General features: G+C 31.8%; 2 protein-coding genes across 2 annotated transcripts; both read left to right on the top strand.

Annotated features, from left to right (window-relative positions):
- The first annotated feature begins 189 nt into the window (after positions 1–189).
- On the top strand, positions 190–7,321 carry LOC119637750 (serine/arginine repetitive matrix protein 2-like). The gene is made up of 5 exons (XM_038033986.1): positions 190–402; positions 463–800; positions 2,346–2,447; positions 6,829–7,191; positions 7,255–7,321. Exons 2-5 carry the CDS (start codon positions 562–564, stop codon positions 7,319–7,321), a joined length of 771 nt encoding a protein of 256 aa, XP_037889914.1. The 5' UTR covers positions 190–402; positions 463–561.
- Positions 7,322–9,672: 2,351 nt separating this feature from the next.
- On the top strand, positions 9,673–23,123 carry LOC119637910 (serine/arginine repetitive matrix protein 2-like; the record flags this gene model as incomplete). Its single annotated transcript, XM_038034353.1, has 8 exons — positions 9,673–9,698; positions 11,655–11,657; positions 16,776–16,923; positions 17,908–17,969; positions 18,024–21,080; positions 21,144–21,260; positions 21,324–21,419; positions 22,718–23,123. Coding segments are annotated over 8 exons (3,660 nt in total), but the record flags the coding sequence as incomplete, so codon positions are not given.
- Positions 23,124–24,492: the final 1,369 nt, after the last annotated feature.

Here is a 24,492-nt window from a genome sequence, read left to right as displayed (position 1 = left end):
ATATCATATTTATGCATTAAGAATGAAAGTAAAGAAAAACTAAATAATCCTATAGAGATGTTTATCCCCACTTTATAAAAAAAAAATGTTTACAGGTAAGTGGTTACGTACAGTAAAAGTCAACTGATGCTTTTCCTTTGTTTTTTGAAAAATGCTAAATTTTATTATTTCTTTGTTTGTTATACCTGTGGCAACGTTAAACTTTTCTGCTTCACATGGTTCAGTAATTCTTCACTATTGTTGCGAATGTTATTGTGAATATAAGAAGAGTGTGCTGAGATTTCTTACAGCGATTCATGGTTAATTTTCCAAATAATTTACATCTCAATTAAGAAAAAAAACATCAAGTTTAAGTTTTAAGTAAGAAATTATTTTAAGGTTAACGTTGATTTTTCTAAATTTGTAAGTAGAATGAAGCTTTAGATGTACGTATAAGCTGTCATTTTAAAATTTTATTTATAGCCAAGCAGCATAGAGAAAACGCACGAAATTTAAAGAAAGGAAATTTTTCCGCTGAAATTTTTGTAAATTAGACCTTTTAAGAAACATCATTTATTCAGGATGTACAATGGCATTGGGTTGCCCACTCCACGTGGTTCCGGCACTAATGGTCATGTACAACGTAACTGGGCGTTTGTGCGCCCTGGCAAGAAAGATAACAATTATCGTACAGAAGAGGACATTAAAAGATTGGATGCTACTTTAAACAGACCGCCTAATAGAGAAATATTAGATCACGATCGTAAACGTAAAATAGAAGTCAAATGCTTGGAATTCGAAGAAATCTTGGAAAAACAAGGGTCAGTACAAAAATAAATTAATAATTATTTCAAGGATCCATTGTAGTGATTGCATATTTTGCTAAAATAGAAAAATTTGTACCTAAAACTCTATGTCTGTTTTATGCTTGCTTGAGAAAAGATTACATTGGCCCTGGAAGAGAGTTTTAATATTCCAAGGAAATATAAAAGTAAAAGCTTTCTTTCAACCAATGTTTCTATGGCTCTGATTAATATCTGTTCCAAATTTTCTTATTTGAATTCAATCCATTTTTAGTGTTTTTACTTTTTAATTAATGTCTTTGAATTCCGGCCGTTTTCCAGGTTTGGAAATTGGGTACTATTGGGTATCTTACGGATATTATTTTAAACTTTTAAAATCCTTGGACATGAATTGGTGTTAAGGTAATCTCTACATAAGTACGCTTCTAAGCTGCGGTGATCGTTTTCTGACAGCTTTTTAAAATGTAAATTTGGCAAGTTTTGCACACATAAATGCTGCTAAGTAAACAATTTTTGCGTTAACACCCTTGTAGGGAAGACAATTTTTGCTCGCATAGGCAGAACCAAAATGAAAGTATAGTATTCATGTGTTGACATCATCATAGAAGAGTGTATTCACTTCCTGATAACGTTTATAATAAGAATTCGTATCAGAATGCCCATTTTAAGAAAACATTTAAATTTATGATATAATCGAATTTAATAGATCCAATTTGGAAATGTGGCTAATTCGTTTTTGAATGCGTCCATATGAAATAAAAAACTAGAAACAAATCTATAAAAAATTTCTATTTCTATTGATGTAATTTATTCAAGAATTTAAAGAAAAAAGTGTGAACATAAATTTTTAATGTTAGGCCAAATTAATAACTAATGTTTTGAATAGAAAAAATCAGGTGAATCCCATTAAAATCTGTACAATAAAAAATTTTTATGCTGTAATAATGCATTTGTCTTTTAATTGTTATGTCGAAAGCTTTTCTACTCATTTTTACCCTTATAAAGAATTAATTCGAAGAGAGAATAACAGAGAGTATGAAAGACATTTCAGTAGATTATTATTATTTTTATTATACCACATATAGGCAAGCACGTCGTAAGCATAAAACTTTGTCATGTAAGGGATGTAAATAATTCCTTCTGTTGACTTTGTTTAAAACAACAACAACAAAAAAAAGAAGGAAAAAGAAAAGCTTGCAATATTATCACAAATACACTTGACAACACCTCATAACTAGTGGAAACGTTGAAGGAATCATACTAACCATAGACGCATATATATAGAGTAAAATATATTTGAAAAAAAGAGAACAGGAAAAAAAAACAAAAGTGAACAAACTTCTTTTTAACTAAACAAATTTTTTTCAAAGGCTTATTTCAAAATTTTTGAAACAATTTAAGTAAAAAGGAAGAAAAAGAGACGTGTTAAAAACAGTCTGATGAAGTTTAATAAGTCAAATAAAAGAGGTAGAGTGTGTAGAAAACCTTTATAAAAAAATAATCAGAAAAAAAAAACATAAAAATGGAGAAAATACAATTTAATCATTATTTCGTTGATTTCAGTTGTATACCAGACGAAATCAGGGCCAAAGTTGATTCCTATAGACAAAAATTAATGGGACAAGGCAAAGTTGATGTACCAAGAGATGAGTTTGGCAGAGTCTCGTAAGTATATTTCTCAATACATTTTTGTTTATGTACCAAGATATTTTTATTTGTATAAAGAAAAAATCAATTAAATCAAAGCTTCCATTTAAAACGACTATTATGTAATGTTTGTTTACTTCATTTTCTATTTTTAATATCAAAAAGTAACAAACTGTACAAAAATTTGTTATAATATAATAACTAAAAATTCGATTTTTTTCTCCTAAAATAAATAAGAAATTAAAAAATTAGGTTAAAATACTGTATGCTTATTAAAACATACAAAGATCTTTTTCTAGTGAAATAATCAATAAATTTTATATAGTAACCATTCTCTAAACTGTATGCACTAACGTAGTTACTCAGGTGAAGTGCTCTCAATTTTTACGAATTATGTTAATGAGAGTAACAAAGGACTAGTTATATTCACCTTGGAGTGAGCCTCGCATAATTCGAGTAGAAATATAAAATCCATCAAGCTTTCAGTTAACTGTGGGTGTGCCAGTTGATCGATATTTACTGTAGCCTGTATGCTGCAAACTATTTCCAATAATGATTTATAATTTTTGTTGGGACTTGGCTTGCTTCCCTGCTATCTTAAGGCAAAATATGAAATTCTCTACATATTTCAATTGTAGAAATTTGAATTGGATAATTTTCATTAAATGCTATAAGTTACTCTGAACAATATTTTGTTTAAGTTTTGTAAATCTTTGTAAAATGTTTACACAGCGATTGTACATACTTGATATAAGTCAGAAATTAAATCAAGGAGTTAAACGTCAACAACGAACTGAATTCGTGTTCTTATACGTTTCTTATTGGCTTTGGCTGTGTGTGGGCTTGCAAGTGTTACAAACGCAATGCAGAACTTAACAAAAACTTCATTTTCTTTTGGAGCAAAAATAAGCGAAAAACTACCCTAATCAAAGATGGTCGTTTTAATTATGAAGAGATTCTCACAAGCTGAGAGTTCAGAAATAAAAAATACTCTGCGGCAAATAAATAAAAAGCTTACTGAGCAGTTTTCAGTTATCACAAGTCTTCCAAAAGCAAAAGTTGTACAAAACTAATAGAATATATGTATTTCTATATACATACATATAAATATATATACATATATAATAATGTCTTCCATTAGTATAAAAATTTAAAAAATTTTTTAAATAATCAAAAATAATTTAATTTTCTAAAATTTAATAACCGAAAAGCGAAAGAAAAAGGTGAAGAGTTCTTTTATGCGAACTTTTTAAAACAATAAAATTGTCACCGTTCTCGGAAAAATCAATATTTTATAGATTTCTTGAATACAAATAACATTAGAAAAAAAGTATAACAAATAAACCAATAAATAAATGAAAAGAAAATCGTATAAAGAAAAAAAAAAAAACATTACAAATCATTCAACTCGGTTGATCCCTAACCTCACATGACGAGAGTATTAGAGAAATCCTCATGCAAAATGGATTAAAAGATTTAAAACTGAGCAAAACAAAAAGCTGCTGACTAAACACTACGAAAACTATTTAAATAAAACTAATTGAAGTAACGAAAACGAGAACAGTAACTTCTAACTAAGCAACAAATCACTAAATAAGTCTTCCATTGCAAAAAAAAAAGATAGTATTCAAATAAAAATTCGAATGAAAACTTCATATTATAATAAGAAGAAAACTAAGGAAATGAAATGGAATAAAAATTAAATAATTAATTTGACATGAAATCCAATACTGTCCAGCATTTTATATAAAAATATGTAATAAAGAAATTTGTTTTGTAAAAGTTTCTCCCAAGTCTTCCAATCCTCTTAAACCAGAAGACCCAAAAATCATACAAGGAAAACAAGCGTTATTAACCAATGTCCGCGAATAAGTAGGAAACTAAGAACCTTATAGGCTTTCCAGTGTTCTATATGTATGTATATATACATATATATATGACATATATAGAATGCATATATATATATACTTATATACGTATATATATAGACATACACATAAATGAAAAATAAGTTTTTGATAATTGTTACAAAAATACATTAAAAAAAACTGTGAATAATTCTTATATGCAATGAAATTCTAAGAAATATGTAATAATATGGAAAATACATAACAAAGGATTTTTGAAGAAGAATGTAAATATAATTTAGCTGCAATTATATAAAAAAGTATACAGAAATTAAAAAAAATATTTCGAAACAAAAAGTTCGAGAAAATAGAAAAGCTGAAACGAAATTTTAGATATTAAAATTAAAATTAAGTACCAGCAAAATATTAATATCCGTAATAAAGAAAAATGCATAAAATTGAAGAATAATAATCACCAGTATCAAAAATTAATTAATTTGAAATAATTCACGACAAAAGCCATTAATAATTTCCAAGCAATTAAAATTAATAATAATACTAATGACACTACATTTTTTTCAATTTGAATCAAGTGATTTTATCAATCGTAAAATTTAGTTTTGATTAAAAAAATGTATAAATACATAAATAGAATAATTTAAATACACAAAACGAACAAAGTGGGAATAATTGAGAAATTTCTTTTCTTTAAAATAAAATATGCATTCTATTATACATCAACCTATTCCTCCTTCTCTGCCCAATCAGATCCCCCCTGGGGCAATAATTAATTTGATGAAACCTAGAAAACGTCGAAAACGCCATAAACAATTAAAAACTGCTAATGCGTTCATCGTTGATGGTGCCAGTGGAGCTGGTGTTGGCGGCGGCGATGATGATGCAATTAAACATGCTACTACGACAAGAATTGTGAAAAAAACCATAGCAACAAAAGCGAAACAATATTTTCAACATGATACTCGATTAGAGAAAGAAAGACAATCGGTACGAACTACTTCCTCCATATCAGCTTCAAAATCTGCATCAGCATCTTCATCGTCATCCATATATTATAGATATAGTTCAGAAAGAGAGCAACTTTTGTATGCGGCAGTGGCTCGAAAATTTAAACCCTTATTCACTATAGAACCATCAAAAAAGATTTTAGCAAAACAAAAACGTAGAAGACTAGGAACGAAGGCCTTATTAAATAAACAACGGTTAAAGCGTAAAATGACTTCAACTAGAAAGAAAGAGATAACATCTGCGACCGCTCTCACGCATTACTGCATGTGCTCGTGCAATCAAACAAGTCACAGGCGATGTGTTAATAATTTAAATGAAAGATTATCACTGAACGGCGCGAGCAACATCAACAATGCCACTAATTTCTGTGGTTTATCTAAAATGTTTGAACTCTTGCAACAACATACCACGCCTACAGCGGCTACTACAGCTTTGCTATTAAATTCATTAATACAAAGTACAAAAATCTTAAATGAAAATAAAATTATTTCCAAAAGGTATTTTGACTTTTTAGTGAGGGGTATTTCAAGTTTCTCTGCACTTCCTTTTTTTTATTTATAATTTTTAACAATTTTTTATTACATAACATAGATTAACGATCGGCAACACAGAGTCCCCACTGTTCAATAACAAGGAAAGTCATTTTTTTTCTAAAGCATCGTTATTTGAACTAAAAAGCATTTAGTAGGGATAGGTTGTCCATTCGATTAATTGCATAAAATTTCTTGCATTCGTTCTCGTCTACGTGTTAAGATGGCAATCTATATTGAAATTCACTCTCTTTATTTAAACAAACATTCCCAAATATAATCAAGCATTTTGACAAAGCTGGTGGAAGATATTTTAGTATTTTTTTTGTATGTTCGTAACGTATCCGACGATAGCTCGCATTATGTTCTCCCCTATACTGCGAATGATTTCGTGGGTTTTCCCTGCAATAGACTATTTTCACGCATCAATTATTGGGAAATAGGAAGGTGAACTTCAGATCGATGATCTGCACTTTCTTGTTCTTGTGTTCAACATTGTGATGCAAGCTTTATATTATGTGGGGAAAGACGTAAGAATTCAAATTTCATTTTAAGTAAATGGCATAATTGTGAAAATTGGCTTCAACTAGCATATTGCTCATTAGTATATAATTAACTAATCAATCTTTGTAGTCGTAAATTGTTTTTAAACTTTTTTCCTCATATAATCTGTCTTGTTATCCGGAGAACTGTCACAAATTTAAAAATTTCCAAAGTTTCCTTATTCTTACCTTTATGTCATCAATCAAAATCAAATCAATATCAGAGAAATTCTTGTCATTGATTCCAGTGCAGTCATGATGAGAGAGTAGACATTCCTTCATTCACGTTTAATTCTTTTGAATTCTTTTGCTTCAATTTACTCCTAAGCATAACCCAGTCAAATATTTATGTTTCATTAAAATTAGGGTCGAAGCGTGTACTTTTTGATTTTTTCAATTTTTATTTATTTCTTATGAGGAAACTAACGAATAAGGGAATGTTTTTTGTTTCTAGAATTCGTGAAACCCATCAAATAGCTGAAGCACAACAAAAGAAAAACGCAAAATTACGCGAAGCCTTTAACATTTCTGAATATTTCGTGGAAGGCTCGAGTTTCGATACAGATCGCAAAGCTAAAGAAGATTTAGCCAAAAGTTTGGCTTTACAAAAAGAACTGGACGCTCAACGTGAACAAGCAGCTGCTACGTCAGCTAAAGCTAAGGACAGCGTAAAACGTTATGGCATAGTACGTACACCATCAAAAGAAAGAGAATTACCAACAGGAGGTGTTAGCGGTGGCGTTGGTGCTGGTGCCGGCGGTTCAGGTGATGATCATACAACCCAAAAAAAGAAGAAAAAGAAGAGAACGCGTGAGAGGTAAATTATGCACGCATTAAAAAAATGATTATTTTCATTAATACAAAAAAAATTTTGTTAAAGCTCTGCTAGTCCTGAACGTAAAAGAGACAAAAAGAAGAAATCAAAGAAGCATAAGAAAGAAAGGTAAGTGCTTTTCGAATTTTTAATAACATTATATGTCTTATATATATATATTATATGTCCATATATATATATATATATATATGCATATATTTTAAACTTAGTAGTTTATAGATTTTTTAGGTAATGTTTGTAATATCTGTTTAAAAAAAATTTTCATTTTCCATTTTTAATTTACATTTAATAATTATGCCCTACACCACAAATTAAAAAAGAAAGTTGTTGTATTAAACGCAAATGAAAGGTACACCATTACCCTCTACTGTAACTACATCTCAAAAAATATTTATAGAAAATATTTCTGGATAGCTAACTTCCTGTACCTTAAAGTGGAGCCTCATATGGGGCCAATATATCTTCTACACAGTGTATACAATTCTGGTAATATATATGATCGATCGTAGCTTGCCGCATATTACAATATTTCACTTTTAGGTGTTGGTGTATGCTGTTTACATAGAGATTACTTATTTTGAGGTTATTAAAATTCTTGATGGTTACTTCATTTGTTGCGTTGTTATTATATATTTCTTCGAGGTCTTTTTTTTGTTTAAAACCTTCCATTATCTCACTTTTTCGTCCGGAAATATCCGCAGAAACTTGGGCAAATATTTGAACGAGTGGTTTGCGTATGAAACTGCGGTGATTCAAGAATTCAAGTCAAAGAATTCTAAATCATGACGTTTTTCGTCATTTGGTCCAATATCTTCTTGAAAATGGTTTAATTTATATAATTCGGAGCAAGTCGGGAGCCTGGAAGAAATGCCATAATATCTGCATTATATCGTGCACAACTCACACCAGTGGTATTGTTTTCCGTTCAGAATTGAATAACTACATCAATCTGATTGTATCAAAAAGGAAGAGCTTAATAAGTTACATAGCGGGGAAAGAAGTGGATTGAGGTGAAGTTTTTTTCGTTCGAGTGCCCAACTTATTAACTCCTTTGTTTCTTTATATTTCGAAATGCTTTCGTTACTACTTTGGATCAGATGTTTAAGTTAAAAATTTGAACATAAGTGAATATTTTATAAAATAAGCTAATGTTTTGAATCAGAATCAATTTAAAATTTCCTTTTTTACGATATCGCACGTGTGACCAAGATTATTTCAATTAACATAGAAAAGCATTCCATGCTCTACTTTATTTTCTGTTTTTTACAAAATTTCGCTGACTGCTACCATATAATTTATATAAATACATTCCCCACACATATGAGAGCTGTCCGAAGTGTCTTATCGATGTTTTGATGTGCATCGGATGTCAATAAAACCTTGCTCGTAGTTTGCATTATTGATAAAAAGAACATTGATAAGCATGCCAAAGTGGTGTAGGGTATCGGGTTGTCAGGAATCATCGATCATATCGTTCTCACTTGTAGAGTAATATTTTTATTTATATATTTATTTATTTATTTATTTATTTTTTTGTTTTCTTTTTGTATTAAACAATGAATCAGTAGCGTTTTTTGTTTTTTCAGTTTACTCTTTACTTTGAACTCTTTTTTTGTTTTTTTTTTTTTCTGTTTTAACTTCGTAATTACTAAAAACTTTACAACAAACGTGTTAAACGAATTCTCTTTCTTACCGATTGCTTCACATTTTTATTCTCTACTTTCTCTGCATTTTTGTTTTTTCAATCAAATAAAAAAAATATCTTGAATATAATCATAATAAAACATCAAAAGGAATTCTAATAATAAGGAAAGAAAAAAGAAGAGAAAGGATTAAAATATATATATATATATATGAAAAAAAAAGAAAATGAATATATAAAAAATAAATAAATAACATAAAAAGACGATTAAAAAAAAAAAGACAAACATTATTAAGAAGATTTTACACAATACCAAAACATGTTTAACGAATTAAAATAAAATAAATTTGTCTAAATGTACAAAAGTTATCTTTTGGGCTCCTCTTCAATCCAACTATAACTACACACATACACACTCATGAAATTTTAGATAATCCTTTAAATGCCGAAATCATTTCATTACTTATTTATACAAGCCAAATGTATCTCTTAAAAAAAAACATTTAAAACTACATCCAGTCAATCAAGTTCAAGTGATCTTAACAAAAGCGAAAGAAGGAAATGAAGCAATTTTTATTCTTTTTTTTTTTAACAAAAAGGAAAGAAAAATAATTTTTCATTTTTTTATATATAAAATATATGTATATGTAAAATGTAATATATAAATATATATACATATATATATATATATATATATAAACAAAGTATAATACAAAATATAATACATATATGAAAATGATGTGTATATTTTATTAATGGTTGAACCACGACTTTAAACAAATTAACATAAAATTGTTGAATTTTTTGATAACTATGATGATGATGATGATGATGATAATGTTGATGGGTAAGTAATGTAATTTTATTTGTAATTCATTTCCTCATTCCTCCTCATAATTTCATTTTGATATTTAACCTACACACTAAAGTAAAATATTTTTTTTTCTATTTTGTTTTTTTGAAAATCTAATTTTTATTGCTGTCTCTTAATTTTCATCAACGCAGACTATATCTGTTAAATATACGGAACCGCATCTGCTTAAAGATTTCTATTTAAACCTATAAAACTTCCATGTTAATGTGTTTATGTGCGTTTCTGTGTATTTATTTACGCACAGGAATAACTTTCAAGTCATTATAAATACATAAATATATAACAGGCAGTATTAGTTTTATACGAAAAAAGGGGGGCAGGCGTCAGAAAATGCGTCTGATTCTAAGATCTGGCTTTATTATATATTATACAAGGAGACTGTCATCGAATTTTGTTCCCAAAAATATGATCCTTTGCCACATTGTCTAAATCTCTAACAATGTATTTCAAAAATAGTTAGCCGACATAGATAGGGTATATTATGGTCCGATGGGAATCTCCACTAACAGTTATAATTTTGCACTCTCTATTAGGAAAATGCAAAAAAAAAAACTATAGCGGTTAACCATTGAATAGTCTGCAGTACTTCGTTTAATGTTATTATTGGTATTACGACCTTTGAAAATTAGGCTTTATATGATGAGAAGTCGAAAAAGTAATTCGATCCGAACAATTGTCAGTAGCATTCGTCCTTGAACCAAAAGAAGAAGAAGAGAAGAATTGATCAAATAAGAATAATTTCATTAAATTATTTTACAAATTACGACTTCTGCACAAGATTAATATAATCATGTACCACAAATGTTGTGGGGTATAAAAAGTTCCGTTTAGATAGAGCACCCGTACTTTCCTCATTGTCTCATCTGAAATAATATTACGACCGAAAGTTGAGTTTTTTGCAATTTGCTTTAGCATAAATGTACTGAAAACTGAATCTTATAATTAAAGCTTTTTCAGGTCGTCAACACTTTACGTGTCAAGTATTAATGTTCTTAATCTTATAAGCTTCGAAAAATTACGAAATGTATAGTACATCGGATTGTGGAATATTCTTGTAAAATATTTAAGTATTTGCTTCTCATAAGTATGTCCGAACATGTTCTAAATAATTTGCTAACATCTTATATGATTAAATTATCAAACCTTGGCAAATCAAAAAAAAAAATTGCAGACTAAATGTTGCGATATAGCTTCCAGCGATGAAAACGAAACTGGAACATCTCTGCTTTACGGAACTCGCCTTAATATACTAGACTTGGTCGACGTTTTGTTCCCCAACGCTCGAAACTAAGAGTATATCAACTTAACCGTTTTATTTGTTGTAACCGAACCTTTCTATGGAATGAGATAGAAAAAATTTAATTTTTAAAACCAACATTAGGTAAAAGGAAAGATTTGTCGCTTTCAGTTTTAAAAAGCATGTGTTTAAACGTTGCAACTGGCGCTGTCCTTTCAACGTGTTTGAGATGTAAGCTGGTCGTTTAGTCGTATTCATCGCTCGTTTCTAAAATCGAAAACTTTTGGTTTACGGCCTTTATAGCTTTAAACAATGAGTTGTTTTTGAAAATGTTCTATTTAGTCTTAAATCAAAACTATTTTTACGACAACTAAGACAACTAAGATGTCAGAATGCTGACTACTGACCGCGCATACGTGTAGTTTTATTCCAATCTAAGTTGATGATTGTTAAAATTAAACATTTTCCTTTGTCCCCTACTTACATTTTTTTTTTTGGATTACTTATAATTTGTCTCTTGCTTTTAGAAATCCCTCGATTAGTAAAATATTTTCTGTTTTTAGTTTATTATTGCAACAGAAACAACAACAACGTTGGTTGAACATTTTTAAATACAATACAATTATTTTCTCATCTTTCTTTTTTAATTGTTTCGAAAGTCTACCAGTATAAAGAAGTGTTTTTCTCTTCAGAAGGTAAACATTCACAAAAAAAAAAAAAAAAAAAATCGTGTTTTAAAATTAGGGTAAAAGCAAATTTGTTTAAATCTTGACACCAATTTATTTGAATATACATTATATAAAGTTGAAATATTAGTAATAAACTAAATATATCACATATATCTATGGCTTCACTAAATAATGAAACTTCGAAATTGTTTAATATTAACATATACAAGCTTAGGTAGCTACCTGCTTTCAAAGTTTTTAAAATGTTTCTTTTGATATAGAAACTACTTATAGAATTAAAAACAAAAAAAAAAAAATTTTTTAAAAATGTGTGATTACAAAATTTAAGAGCTCCAAACCTGCCAAGTTTAGAATTGATAGAATGGTAGATTTTAAAAATGCATCAATTTGTTACTTAGTGGACTAAAACTATCCTTTTCCTATTATATTTTTTTATAAATTTGAGATTTCCAAATTTTGGGAGTAAAACAAGAGAAAAGTTATATTTCGCTTAAGCCGAAATTGAGACGACTCATACTGAGCCACTAAAATCTAAATCCTCTTCTTTTTTGCTAAAATTAAAATGCAGTGATTTGTTTTGTTTTGTTTTTAGTCAATGTGATCGGTCTGTAGCTGTTAAGAGTCTTTTGTACTTTCTGGTTAATTAATTGTTGCATGAATTTTTCTTCCGAAATTAATTTGACATCTTTAAGGGAGGTCTATGGAGAGTGAAACAGAGAGTTGTAGTCAAACCAGGATATAAGGAATACGCTTTACATAGTCAAGTTTTTTGTCTATATTTGTTTTATTTTGTCAGACCGTTTGCAACCCCCAAAAGGAATCTTTAGGGACCCCACAAAGTTTATGTACTCTTAATCAGTATCAATATCTGAATCGATTTAAGCACGTCCATAAACTTTCTCCTGACCGCAAAAATTACGCTATCCTCTTCAATTTTGACAGCAACATTGGAAGTCCTTATACGCAAGTTGGTATTGAACATTTTACAAATCTCTTGAAGGACGTAAAGTGAGAATATTTCTGTTTGGCAAATAGAATACAAAATTGGTTCTTGCTCATTAAGCGTAAATTACAGCAGATAAGTCTACAAAAATTTGATTGTTTATTCTACAGGCGATGCCGTACCCACAAAAAAATGGTTACAATCGAAGTGCCAAAAAGTATGTGCATTCATTTGTGCGTCTGTGTTTCCGCGCAAGCGTCGTAGCGTGTAGGATCTGTGGTGAACATTCTCTCGTTCGCAAACAGGAAGATATCGTGTACAAACTTGCAAGAGAATTTGAAAAGGACCCAAACTTTTCGAGCGATACGCCCACACGCCTATGTAATAAAAACTGTAAACACTTTTGCTTTTCGTGGTTTTTGTTTATGTTTTGTTGTTAACACATACGTCATTTCCACTTTTATCCTGAAAATAAAAGAAATCACCCAATATCAGAGGGTATGTGAAAATTTAGTTCATATAATATAGATGATCTTGTTACTATAAACATTTAATTTGCTTGATATCTGCCTGATAACAACGAATTATAAATTTATTGATTTTAACAGCAATAAGTATTTTGAAACAGATTTTGCGGCACACGTATTCCCAACTACTCTTTAATCAAATTTCCGCAAGTATTACAACGCTTTAGGTCATTTACGTTTCTGTTAAGTTGTTCAACCTATCAGTTTTGCCAGATTTTTGCTAAAATATTTGTAAATGGCCGCTTCTTAAATTAACGAATTCTTGTTGTTGCTTTGACAGCACGTTTTGCAACTTTTTTCACGACTTTACGCATGGCTCTTTATCGGTTTAATTATTTTAATAAATAGCGGAGCTTACCTCGGAAGCATTTTTACGTTGTATTAAATGACGACTTCGAGTCATAAATCCTGCAAATTTGTCATTGTAACATCTATCTCGTAAGATACATGTTTTAGAAGCGTATGATGTGCAAATCTAGAAAGAATTACGGCAAGAATTACGTATAACTTATAGAGAATCAGGAGCAGCAAAGTATATACAAAATTTACCATTTGTTTTATTTTTTTCGAAATTTCTAATAGAAAAAATTATTCGCAACTTTAGGCGATTGGCATTTGCATACGAAAAGGATACGTACAAAATATTAGTTATAATTGAGCTGTCTAATTTGTTTTCAAGTTATGTCTACGATCCCATCATCCTTTTTTGAGATATTCCATGATTGGGATATGTTATTGAATCACTCTTCGATATGTTTCTTTTTTATGGCCTTAAATACGTGGCTTAATTATTGAAAAATGATATAAAAAACGACTATGACGGAGAAAACTGTTAAACAATCCAAAAACCTGATTGTAAACAATTTCGTAATATACTATTCAGATATTTCCAAATATCGTTGGATTTATTTTTAATAATTAAAATTTTCTTATCAATTTGCGAAGGTTTTTTTAAAAAAAAAAGACATACGAGAACATTATAGTCGAGCATGGCCGAAAATCAGATACCTCAACCCACTTCGCTTAACCGTTTTAGTGGCATACCAATATATGCTAAAAATGCCAGTAAAAAAGAGCATTTTTATAGATAATTTATATGAACAAGCTATTTATTCACCATTTCCGTTACAATACATCAATATCCATAATTTTTTCAACATTCTCTTCAGAAGATTTTATACTATGATTCCATTTCCAATATTTCGCGCGTGAATGAGGTTTCAAATTTGAATGCGATTCAAAAAATTGCGAACCATACCGATTAGTTTCGATAACCATTTTGTTATACAAAAACTCTGTGAAAAATAAATTGAAATACTCCAGTGAGGCTGCGCCACCTTCAAGAGCATGCTTGGGTCCACATACTTCAAGAAATACCCTTTGAGTTTGCTTTGTAAACGTGTTATTTGATGGCAGTTCCACAAATTGCATAATAACAGGCAACCTCCGATTGACAGGAACCCCAATATCACTTCCGCTATCGGTCTCATAATCACTATCGTCTGTATCTGAAAATTCACTTGTGTCCGACATTTCTAAATGAAAATTAAAACTATTAAAAAAATAATAATCGCGATGTTTTATATATAAAAAATATGCTATCGAAGGTAATTAGAATGCAACATAATGAATAAAAATACGAATACCGTAACACGGTCGTCACCTGCGCGCGCCAAAGGTGAAATGTCAACATCGGCTCTATCGCGTCGGTGGCATTTTTCACAAGTAGCAAGAGCACCGTGACGGCGCTCCTTGGCAGTAAAAGGGTTAATATAGTCATTCATTCATTTTTAAAGGGGCCTGCTTTGCATAAAAGCCCCCATATAGCGTACTAAATTACTATTGCTAAGCGATTTTTGACTCAAAATTCTGGGAATTACAATATTTTATACATAACGGCTTTTAGAAATAAGGCGTTCTATGGCAAGTGATAGCAAAAGAGGTCCCATTCGAACCATTCTAAGAAGCGTTTTTCCTTGGGCCAAAAAACTTTAGTGCAGAAAATTAAAATATCTTGAAAACTGCGACCTATAAAAACACCTGCACAAACATCACACGGACAGTTGGATACACTAGCTTAAAACGTTTAAATTGTTTAATAGAACTCAATTTTTCCGAAAATTCTCATAATGTTCCCTACATTGTTGATTTGTTGCTTTAGGTTCAAATTCGCACAACCTACAGCAGCATAACCTATTTCAGATAAGAAATCATTTATTTTACTAATCTAAAAAGGAAATTACATACTTTAGGATTTGTGACCTTATTAATTTCCATTTTTTAGAAAAGTTTATTCCTACCAATGCTAAAATTGTCAAGAGTTGAAAAAGCAAACTTTATTGCTTCCAACGCTAAACGTTTATATGGCCTGGACGAACTATGGACGCTGGATACAAATTCTTAATTAAGACGAATAGCACAGCCTATTCAGCATGTCTGTACTCTCTTTGCTCAATTTTTAGCTTATCGCAATGAGTTCAACAATCAACTAAACCGATCCGTAAACCCATCTTTAAGAAGAACATTCTGTCCTTAGCTTACAATATTACAGCTTCAATTGGACAAAACAAAAAAAACTATTTATTGAATTCTATCCTACATTTTCTCTTAATTAATTCTCTATATCTTAATTTAAGTTGAACTACGTGATTGTGAGTTAATAAGTTGAACTACCTGATTATGAGACGCAGTCCGTACAGTTAGCGTTGATGTATGGCCAAATAGTGTAAAAGTATTACAATTTGAAATATTATATTTCCCGTATGTGGATCTGGTGTAAAAGTACAAACATATATATATTTTTTTTTGATAACAAGTGGTTTGTTTAGTCAAATTATGCTTTATGTCGCTTGTAACAAATTTCAGTTATCTGCGACAGCTTCCTCATATCTTTTTATTTGATCAAACATTGTTGCAGCACCAGGTTGCCTGGATAGATTTTGTTTCATTTTATTAATCTTCACTGAAGACTCAGTTTAATTGAACGCTCTATCAGCTTGTGTAACATACGATATATAAATACAAACAATAAATGTATGCATTATCTATCGTTTCAATATAATTGAAGTGATTGAAATTGTTAAAAAAAAATTCCGTCTACACTTTTCTCTTGTTTTTTCAAAAATATTCAGTTAAAAAATTATTAAACGAGAGTTAATCTGAAGAAGAAGAAAAGAAATCAAATGAAGCATTTGAACTCTGGTTATCCATAATTTTTATCGAAAATACTTTTTAAACAATTGAGATTGACATGAAAGATTAATGTACGCAGTTTTTCCGGCGAGTTTTAATAAATTATTCATTGGTACTGTTCGACTATAGAATTGGAATTAAAGCGACAAACCGACGCTAATGCAAAAGATTGATGATTGACTTAGGAATTGGCTAAGAATTATTCCCCTTATGAAATGTACACTTCTCAAATATTAGTTCATGGCTCGGCACTTGTTGTCTTTATTCAAAATTTTATAATAATATACACTTTATATACACAATATACATATACTGTATAAAAATTGTCATTATCGATATTCTATAATTTGTATGCGAATTTTTCAAAGTATTACTTTATTTTAAAGAATTTTACATGTTTTTTATGTCTGCAAAGTTTGTGTCAGATGTTTTTAACCATCTACTCAAAACTTATATTTACAGTAAGTCGAAGAAAAAGAAGTCACGCAAGCGCAAAGCAAGTGTAACAGAGAGTGAGGCAGAGAGTGATAAAGATTCCGGAGATGAAGGTGATACCAGCGATTCCGATTGTGATGTAAAAAAGAACCGTAAAAAGAGCAAAAAAGGCAAGGTGAGTGCCAATCGCTGACCTTAAGCAGCAAATTAAAGATTAATTAATAATAAAAATGGAGACATTAATAATATTAATAATATGAATAATAACAATGGTGATAATAATAATATTAATAATAGAAAAGCACTCGAGAAATACATGCATGCATCTTGAATCAATTGAACAGCAAATAACGAATATTAAATAATTTTAATGAAACAACATGATGTCCCTTAAATGTTTTCTTGCTCTTAATTTATTTTCTTTCTTTATAATCCTCTACTTTTTTATAAAAAAAAAATAATTGAATAAATTTTAAAAAATATATTCAAACTCACTTCTATACATTAATAAAAGGTAAACATTTATAAATTAAGCCATTATTTATTTATTTATTTTAATTTACAGTATTTTTTTTATTTGAAATTTTCTTTTTTGGATTTGGTTTCCACGATGTATATACACATATATATCTATTTTCTTTACGTTATCAAGCTTTTAAAATTCATTATCGTTTAAAATAAAAAGAAAGAAAAAACATGAGAAAAATTTTTTAAAAATTTTTTGTTTACAAAACCCTTGGCGCTTCATTAAATAGGATAGCTTTCGAAAGGCTCTCTTGTAGTTTTGTAAGTACTTTCATTTAGTCTTGAATTCTGGAATTATTCTTTTCTTCAATATATATATATATATATATATATATGTATACATATATATATTTTTATTTTCTTTTCTATATTTTTGTTCGTTTATCTCTTTTCGCAAAAATATGTAAAAAGAATATACAAACATTATTCTTAAGCAAAGTGAAATTAATTTTCAAATAAATCTTTAAAAGAAAAAAAATTGAAAATCAAATGAAATAAATATATTTCGCACCTGTCATTAAAATTCATCAAAATAATTTTATAAAATAATTTTCGATATTAAAAAATTTGATAGCCAAATTAAATAAATTTTTGATATCTATATTATTCTTTTGTTTTTGTTTCGAACATTTAGAAAAAACGCGATAGGAAAAAGAAACGAGATCGTACCCCATCCACTGATAATTCACCTGTCAAGTAAGACTATACAACATTCAATATTAATTGTTAAAATAAATTACATTTTTCCAGCTCACCCACTCGGAAATCGTATGAAGCCAAAAGAGGTGCTAAAAGAACCGAGAAATTACATGAATCGCCAAAGAAAACATCTGATGGCAATCCTTTCCGTGGTCGGGGTCGATCAAGTGAACGATCTCAACACACATATCGTGATCACAGTGATCGACGTTATGATTCCTCACGGGAGAGTCGTCGAAGTCGTAGCGATAGAAACTCGAGAAATGATCGTCAAAGAGATAATTTTTCTCGACAACGTCAGCGTTACCAATCACCAGGCAGACGCAGTAAAGATTGTAGCAGAGACTACGACCGTGAAAACATTCGTCGCTCTAGATCACGTCGAAGGTCCAGACGCAATGAGTCCGCCGATCGTTTTAAAGAGCGCAAGAGAAAATGCTCAGAAGAACGTTCCTCAGCTCGCTTGGAGAAAAGGCAACGATATTCATGCTCTCGTTCACGATCATTTGTGTTAAAACGTGATGACAAAGTTGCACCAAGGGATTCACGTTCAATTCTGCGAAACGCACGCAAGCGCAGTCGTGATCATTTACAAAAGAAAGAACGGTTGCGTTCTCTTTCCCCAGAAAATAAGCAACGAGTCAAAAGTAGTTCTTTGACGCCGCCACCACTGCTGCGAACTAATTCCGGTGGACAGACGGCACTTGTAAAAAATAATGAAAACAGTTCTGACGGCAAAGGTAACGCTAAACCAAGCAGTAATAAAATACCTGTGTTCAGTCCTTCCAAACGTTGCCACTCAGCGAATGTTTTTAAAAATAGCACGAAATCGTTATCGCGTCGTAAATCGTCTTCGTCTTCAAGTTCAGAAACAGCTTCGGATTCAGAAAGTTCCCAATCCAGAACACCTTCTCCACGCAAAGAGCAATTAGAGAAAGCAATGACATCTATAATAACTATCAAATCAAAAGATATAATAACGAAAAGTCCAGAGCGAACTCGTTCTTTATCCAATTTACAGGAAAAGTCAAATAAGACTCAACGGCAAAGAGAAACGCCTCCAGGGTCGCCGAATGAAAGGCAAAGATTATCACCAAAGCAAGATAAACGCTCTGGATTAATAACGCAACGTTCACATTCGAAGGAATGCCACGAAAAGAGATCGAAAACTCCTCTCGCCCCCCTTCCTCCTCTGAAAACAAAAGAGGAAAGTAAATGTCGAAAAATTTCACGATCGCCGTCTAGAGACTCTTCAGAATTGAGCTACTCGCCTGCTAGACGCAATCCGGAACGTTACCGCGATATATTGGAAAGTTCAGTCCAAAAACAAAAATTAGAAAAATCTAAAACTGATGATATCCGCAGAGGACAGCAGCACAGTCAACAACAACAAAAAACATCTGTCAAACGTAATGACGACCACGATAAAGAACGCCTTGCTTATAGGAAAGATTTGGATAGCAAAGCCCGTTTGAGTATTACTAAATTGGCCCCCGTAGTGCGTTTGCATTCACAAAGTGAAGATGAAAGTGATTGTGGTGAGCGAAACTCCGATAAAGCAGCTTCAGTACTTGACGAATTTCAGGAATCACGCCGTGAAAGAGAACTGAAAGAGCTTAAAATGTTGGAACAGCTGAAGACAGGCATTGCCGCGAAGGCCAAGGAAAAAATCAAAACCATAGAAAAACTGGCTGCCACCTCATCATCAAACATCGGAGAAGTAAGTGATATTTCCGATTATGGAAAACGCGGTTTACGCAATTCCCTTAACGATTTTCTTGTGGCCAATAATGTCATGCCTAGCAGCAGCAACAACATCGCCAACAGTAGTAGCTATAGATTAAACAATGCAACTCCGGCTGCTATATATCCCCAAAATCGGGATGAAATAAAGAAAGAGAATGGATCTCCTTCACGTATATCTAATGCCAAAAATACCATCGTTAATAAGGACAATGAAACGCTGGCTGATTGCAAACAGTCCCAATCGGTGGCTGCAAATGGTCATGCGTGCAAAAGTCCAACAGCAAGCCCAACTCGCAACAGTCATTTATTACATAGTAAAGACAAAGAACGTAAACGAGATCGCGAACGTGAAAGAGAGCGAGAATCAGACAGAGACAGAGAAAGACAAATCAATTACTATAGAAGAGGGGACAGAGACAGTGAGCGCTACCGACGTTCACCACCCATACATAACGTTGGATGTGGTGGCGTTAGTGGTGGTGGCATCAACAGACGTATTAATAATCTCTATTATAGACCTCGTATGAATGGTAACGCCAATGGTGGTGGTGCTGGTCATCTACTAACCCATAATACTTCTATTATACACTCCAATAATTGCCCTAACCATGGCCATCATAATTTAGGTCCGCTAACGGGTCCCTATTCTCATTCAGCTAACGCTAGCAATAACGCATCCGCATTTAATCGGCCCAGTCGCATTAACAATACCCCACTGATTACAGCCACTCAGTTCAATAATCAAATGTTGAGCAAACAATCCAACAGTATATTGGTGGGTCGGCGCAACCATCGTACTGCTTTAAGTTTGGGCTTAAGTGGCACACCAGCTACTAATTTTAGCAATAGCAATTTACTACTAACCAAAGCTAACGCTCTCCATCTGCAAAACCACCATTCACACCATCATCATCACCATCAGCATCACCATCATCATCATAGCAACAGCAACAATACCTCAACCCAAATCACTGATCGCATTCTAATGGCTGCTTCCTTGGCAGCTGTCGGCCATCACCACAATGTGATGGCCTACGGTCACAACAATCCAAACACTGCTAATAGTTTAAGTTATCTACAACAACAGCAGCAACAGCAGCAGCAGCAGCAACAACAATTACAACAAAAACCAAAAATAGTTATTAAACCATTTAAAATTAATGATTCACAGCCTTTGGTAGCTGCATTGGCCGATTCCACTTTGGTCGATACTATTGTCTCCAAGGTATCAACTGCTACAGTCGCGGCGGCCGAAAGCGCAGCCCGCCGCAGTCGCAGCCGCTCGCGGCGCACGCGAAGTCGTTCACGACATCACGAGGGTGCCACCAATCGTCGTACCAATAGTCGTTCAAGAACGAGATCGTAAGTGTTAACTAATGTTTTAGTAAGTAATAAGTTTACGTTAAATTTCATCTTTCGTGAAAGGTCGTCGTCGAGCAGTCGCAGCAGAAGTCGCAGCCATAGCCGACGTAGTTCTCGCTCACGCTCGCATTCCTCACAATCCAGCAATTCATCACGTAGTTCGTCTCATAGTTCGTCAAGGTAAGTAATTAAAAATCAAAAGATAAAACTTCAAACGGTTGCCAAAATTATTGGCTGTTGCAGCAGCAGCTCCGCCTCTTCACGTTCTGGCTCACGTTCGCCTTCCATACCACGACGCCGCGGCTCTCCTAGCTTTTTAGATCGTCGACGGATAACCAGGTATTATAAAAGCAAAAACATTAATTAAAAAATTGAAGTTTTTCAAGATTTTTTAATTTTTCCTTTTTTATTTTGTATTTTATTCCTTTTTGAAATTCCTTTTCTTAATTTGTTAACTTTACTCACCACTGAAAGATAGAGGTATATTTATTTTAGCTCAGACCGCCAAAGTATTATCTAATTTCGACGAGACCAGACATAACATATATAAATTAACTCAAAACGACTAATCGCCTGGCTGGCTAGCAGTCTCTCTGTGTGTTTTTTTCAAATGAGATATAAATCAAAATTTGTAATGTGTTTTGTTTTGAATGGTCTTTTCTTTAGATTTTCTTAAAAATTGAATCTAAATGTAAAGTATTTTGAAAATTTAAGTCTTTTTCGGCGGTATATTATAGAAAGATAGGTTTATTTTGGTCTTGTCGACGCACTAGTCAAATTTTCAGCTTTCAAAATATGACAGAAGCAATAGTAATCATTAAAAATGATCGATTATCAGAGTTTGCTTGATAGATATAGATATTAATGCTAGTCAGCATTTCATCATTTCTGTGTGTGCGAGCGATTATTTGCAGATGCATAGACCAATCTTAAATGTATATATTAAAACCTATAATTTGTACTAAGTAACCACATCATAAGGAACCTGAAAAGTTGATCTGTGCCGTCTATAACTCCTTTTTCGCCTTATTTGCGTAAATTATTATTTTGTTTTCTTTTTTTCACTATATTTTGTAGACGTTATTCATCAACCCGTGACCGCAGACGTTGATTGTTCAGATCAAAAGTGATCATGTATATATATATATATACATATATATATATATATGTACGAGATATACGATATATATATATATATATATATATATGTACGAGATATCGTATATACATATAGTACATATATATATATATATATATTCATATATACATTATGTTAAATCCTAAGAGATTTCAATTTCTTTGAATTGTAATTTGTGTATGCTTTATTTTCACTTATATTTATGTATGTATTATTTTTTCATTTATTTCTCATTAATATTATTATTTGAAATCTTAGTTCATTGTAAAATGATCGATGTATGTTTATTGATTCAGCAATAAATTTTCAATATCGTTTAAATTTCGAATTATTCTTTTATAAATAAATTTTTAGTATTTGGAATAAATATTTAGTTTCTTTTGAATTATATTTATTTGGTAAGTTTTTTTTTTCTATATGACTTAGAATGAAATTCATTACTACATAATGTTTTGAAATATGTAACGAATTGTTGTTTTACATCTTGACTGTCTCTTAGCGCTCGTAAACGTCCTATACCATATCATCGCAAAACACCATCGGATGTTACCAGTTGTTATTGCTCCAGTTGTTGCAGCCGTGACAGTTCACCGCGATCGCATTCTTGTTCACCGTCGCATGGCAGTCGCAGTCCTTCAATGATATTTTAAGTGTAATATTTCTCCAATCTGAATTTTTTTCAGCCACTTCTTTCTTTGCAAAATTATATTTGTTAGTAATATAAGACCGTATTACTTTTCTCGGATTTATTTTCTTAATGTTAACTGATAGAAATATTGCTGATTTTGATATGTAATTAATTACACTACTAATTAATGCATTTAAGATAAATTTATGTATGCGTATGTAATTTCTATTTTCATATAGGCCTAATATTGTATATGGCAACTTAAAAAAATTTTAGTGCAATTTGTTTTTCATTCTCTTTCTTCATAAATTTAAACTTATGGCATATAATAATTTTAAATAATAAACGAAAAATATTTCATATTAAATATATAGACATGTGAATTCATATAATAATTAGTTTATATATATATATGTATGCATACGTGTTCCGAGTTGAATGCGTCTATAGCAAATATACATACAACTCAGGATAACCTAATTGGAACTTTCTTCCCGGAAGCTGAAGCTTTTATCTCCGGTGAGCGCTATCTCACTGATTTACTATAGCACTATCGCGGTGAGTATCGACGAGGACTTCTTAGGTTTTGACAGCACTGACAAAATAGACGAACACTTTCTGTCAGGATTGAAAGACTTATGTGCAGGAGCAAGGAGAGAACGAGACGTAGACGAAGCAGAGGAAGAAATAGACGTAGACGGAGAAATGTAGAAAGTAGAAAATGGACACCACGGGGGAAACAGAACGGGACGATAATACGATTCATACAACGCCTTCTAGCCCCGTTGTATGTTAGGTAATATATTAAGAACTATGTATAATACAGATGGACGCACCACTCCAAAGGAGGCAGCGCTGATACGACAGATCGAGCAGCTCAAAGCCGAAAATGCTGCATTGAAGGCAAATCGAGGCCGAGAAGTGGAAGCAGCAGCTGACAGCGGAGTGCCAGGAACTAAGGGACTCGAAGAAATCGTGAGAAAATTAACTCTTCACGATAAAATAGTGCAGATACAATTCGATAAAGTGTGAACAGATAAAAAGACCGTCTACAACCACGCTGAAGATAGGATGCTCGGGTGCGGATTAACGCCAAACGTAAGGAAAACGGTGGAGTACAAGTCAGTTTTTGTCTTCGCCGTCCAAAACCTGTTAACGGTCTTAACATGCTGCTGAGCACCCACCCCATCACTATTTATAAAGGTGATATGGATCTATTAGCTGCCAATCTCAAACCGGCAAACGAGATTGGCTCAGATGTGAGAGCTGTCATTCGCGACATCATGGCGACCAATAAGGACACAACAAAAAATGTTATAAATGGAGTATATACATGGACACAAACAGACGGCAGCAGTTGTAATATATTACTAACATACGACCACATATTGGATGGATTCAGACAAAAAACAATGGAAAACAAGCTGTTGGACTTCACCACCCAAGCGAAACAATACCAAAAAAACCTGCCCAGCTTTGGATTCTGGGCGAGGAGGAGCTCAATACAAGCAATACCATCACCCCGGTATACCATCGAATTAATCCAGTTTTGCAACAACATTACTCCAGCGGCGCTCCAAGCGGCTATCAAATCAAACGTTTTCACCAATAATGTGGACGATGCCAAGTGCGTCTACAAATTTTAA

Source organism: Glossina fuscipes, unplaced genomic scaffold (genome assembly GCF_014805625.2).
Source record: "Glossina fuscipes isolate IAEA_lab_2018 unplaced genomic scaffold, Yale_Gfus_2 61, whole genome shotgun sequence".
NCBI classification, from domain to species: Eukaryota; Metazoa; Arthropoda; class Insecta; order Diptera; family Glossinidae; genus Glossina; species Glossina fuscipes.
This window is presented reverse-complemented; position numbering and strand designations above follow the sequence as displayed.